At 46.9% G+C, this 3,426-nt stretch overlaps 1 protein-coding gene across 1 annotated transcript in view; it reads right to left on the bottom strand.

Annotated features, from left to right (window-relative positions):
* Positions 1-2,941, bottom strand: part of LOC106814140 — a 21,352-nt gene extending 18,411 nt beyond the window's left edge. Inside the window, exon 1 of the mRNA XM_014818429.1 lies at positions 2,516-2,941. Within this exon, the coding sequence (XP_014673915.1) occupies positions 2,516-2,564 (49 nt within the window). The 5' untranslated portion in view covers positions 2,565-2,941. The remainder of the gene's footprint in view (positions 1-2,515) is intronic.
* Between the last annotated feature and the right edge of the window lie 485 nt (positions 2,942-3,426).

Raw genomic sequence — 3,426 nt, 5'->3', positions numbered from 1 at the left:
TTTTATTAAACCGATGCTCAGTTACTCAGTAGTCCTCTTTTGCGTGAAATATTATAGCTCGTGGTTCCCAGCTTAATCCTTGAATCAGTGCTCTAATGTGAGTGATATGCTCGCTAAACTATTCATAAACATACTTGTCTTTTTGATGCATTTCTGCATAAGATTATTTGATATAAGAAAAAAAACGGTTTAAAAAGAAACGGTTACCTAAATTATCAAGACACATTTTTCTCAAGTTGTGCATGATCATTATTATGATCCAGAAATGCACTTGAATGAATAAAAAAGCTCGGCAAAAAAACAAGAAGATAAAAGGGAAGAAGTCAATCGGTTACTTTCACGTAATCTACACACAATAAAAAGGTTCTTCACTTTTCACGAAACACACACACGCACGCACGCACGCACGCACGCGACGCCACGCACGCACTGCAACGCAACGCAACGCACCACACACACACACTTGCTCCACACAAAATCAACTGGTGATCCAAATCGGTGGGGGGACGACATGTTGATATGATGTCCGCCCTCTGAAAATTCGTGGGGGGGACATGTCCCCCTGTCCCCCCTGGATTTGCGCCCCTGCTATCTTCTATAGAGAGATAAATTAAGGCTGTAAATTGTGTACCAGTAGAGTACAGGGTAATGCAACTAAAGGTTGCTGAAAGTTTCACATTCTGAAGTTCACAGTTTTAATACCGAGGAAGGGTGAGATATCAATATTCACATCAAGGGTGGGAAGCAGTGGGGAAAAACGCTGTTTACTTATACTGCCAATTAAGACTTGGAACTACCACAACATATTAGGATAAATGCCTTATCTTATAATAGTTTTTTAAGTATAGTGTTAAACATGTTTAATGGAAAAGGTTGAAACGTTGGAGGCAGAACGAGTTTGAATCCCACTAATCTGATTTGATTGTAAATATGGTACTATAAGAAATGTATAAATTATGAAAAGAGTAAAACTTACAAGTAATTAAAGTACAAATTTGTATATTTCGAATAGTTTAAAGTGCTGATGGTCGTGTGCTGTTATTAATAACAGTAAATGTAGCAAGGACCACAATGTAAATAAGTGTGCTATAGTCATACTTTATATATATATATATATTCTTGTAGTTATTTAATTTCAATGATTTAAAATCTATTGTAACAGTATAATGTATAAAAGAATTTATGGATAATTTACCGAAACAAATAAATAAATTGAATAAATAAAATAAAAGTAGAGATGCGCTTATCTCGCTGGCATGACGCTGTAACAATTAACATGACCCGCATGACGACCGGAGAAGGTGTTGGAGTAGGTGGAGGAGGAGGAGGAGGAGGAGGAGGAGGAGGAGAGGAGGGGGAGACGGTTGTTGGAGTAGGGGAGAGGAGGAGGAGGAGGAGGAGGAGGAGGAGGAAGGGGGTGGAGTGAGGAGGAGGAGAGGAGGAGGGGAGGAGAGGAGAGGGAGGCAGGAGGAAGGAGGGGAGGAGGAGGAGCGAGGGGAGAAGGTGTTGGGAAGTGGAGGAGGAGGAGCAGGAGGAGAGGAGGAAGAGGAAGAGGGGGAGACGTGTGTTGGAGTAGGGAGGAGGAGGGTAGAAGTAGGAGCGGAAGGCAGGAGGAGGAGAGGAGGAGGGATGGAGAGAGAGGTGAAGGTGTTGGAGTAGGTGGCGGGGAGAGTGGCAGGCAGGGGAGGAGGAAGAGGAGGAGGGCGCGGAAGGTGATGGAGAGGGTAGGTGGCAATAGGCAGGAGGAGCGAGGAGGAGGGAGGAGGAGGAGGAGGAGGAGGAGGAGGAGGGGAGACAGTGATAGATGAGCAAGAGGTGAGAAGGTGATCCTACCTCCTACTCCTCCTCCATTACCTTCTCCCCTCCTCCTCTTTCTCCTCCTCCTCTCCTCCTCCATCCCTCTCCCCTCCTCTCCTCTCTCTCTTCCCTACTCCATCACATTCTCTCCTCCTCCTCCTCCTTCTCCTCCTCCTGCCGCCTACTCCTTCTCCATCACATTCTCCCCTCCTACCTCTTCCCCCTCCTCCCCTTCCTCCCCCTCCATCCCCCCTCCTCCTCCGCTCCCTCTACTCCATCACCTCTCCCCTCCTCTCCTCCTCTCCTCTCCTCCTGCCTTTCTCCTCCTCTGGCCCCTACTCCTCCTCCACACCACGCACGCGCGCACACACGCACACACACAAACTTCAAATTCAACGTTTTAGATTTACCAACACATATTATCAGGAGCGTATAATGACAAATATTTGTCATTATACGCTCCTGATATTATGTAGTATAACTATCAGGAGCACTTAATAGAATCTCCGTTGTGGTATGGTTACAGATATTACCAGTCCTGATATTACTATTATGTACCCCTAAAAGTTACTATAGATTCTAACTTTCAGAGTAATGTTACGATTGTAAAAACTGCTTTGTGGCTATACTAGCCCACACGCACGCGTTACAGATGTAATGTATTCTCATGCAGACAAAACATTCGCTTCTTCACTTATATATATTTAAACGTGTTTACCTGGTTTTTTCCTTGACTTGCGCGTCCTCACTGGACAGAGAAAGGCCATGTTTCCGCTGTTGTGTCCCGACAGTCACAAACGACAATAACGGAACGACGACGACGTCTGTGTGCGCCTGCGGAGTCACTGTACCCTCCTCTCGAATTAAACACGCGTAAGCAGTAACGCCGGTGGACCGGTTTACTGCCAAGGGCAAGAACCAGGTCGTTCTTACTTCGTCTGCGACTACCTATACACACTTATACCCTTCTCATCGGCACCGCACGTCAGCTGTGACTATATGTCATGTCGTCGCAAGGCGAAGATAGCAGCGAGTATGCAAGAAACGAGCGCACGCTGTCGCGTTGATGCGAGCGATGTGAACTCGCAGGCTTGCCGGCAAGTAGGCTACGTCGTTCTCCCCGCGTCGCTGCATCGCTCAACGGTCGTCGCGTTCAAACTCGCCGCGCTAACGCCGGTCGGCTGCCGTCGGCGGTGGGGAGAATAGGGCTGCCCGCCGCGCGCAACGACCGCTGCCATCTGTATGCTAATGAGCCGTTTTGCGGGCAACCCTGTTGCCGGCAGAACCTCTCCGCTCTGTCATTGCCGACTGTAGCCGCGTACGTATAGTCGTATACCCTATATAGCTTATAATTATAATATATATAATATATATATATATATATATATATATATATACAGTACATGTATGATTCTGTTTACATCTGGGTATGGGATGGGGTAGTGGATGGGATATGTATATCTGGGGATGGGATGGGGTCGGATGCGATGGGATCGGATCGGATCCCATGGGATGGCATAGGATGGCATGGTATGGGATTGGATAGAAGAATCTGGGATGGGATGGCATGGGTGGCATAGAGTGGCATGGCATGGGTGGCATGGAGTGGCATGGCATGGGATGGGATAG

This window comes from Priapulus caudatus, unplaced genomic scaffold (assembly GCF_000485595.1).
Source record: "Priapulus caudatus unplaced genomic scaffold, Priapulus_caudatus-5.0.1 Scaffold875, whole genome shotgun sequence".
Classification (NCBI taxonomy): Eukaryota; Metazoa; Priapulida; class Priapulimorpha; order Priapulimorphida; family Priapulidae; genus Priapulus; species Priapulus caudatus.
Note: the sequence above shows the minus strand (reverse complement) of the source record. Positions and strands in the feature narration are given on the sequence as shown.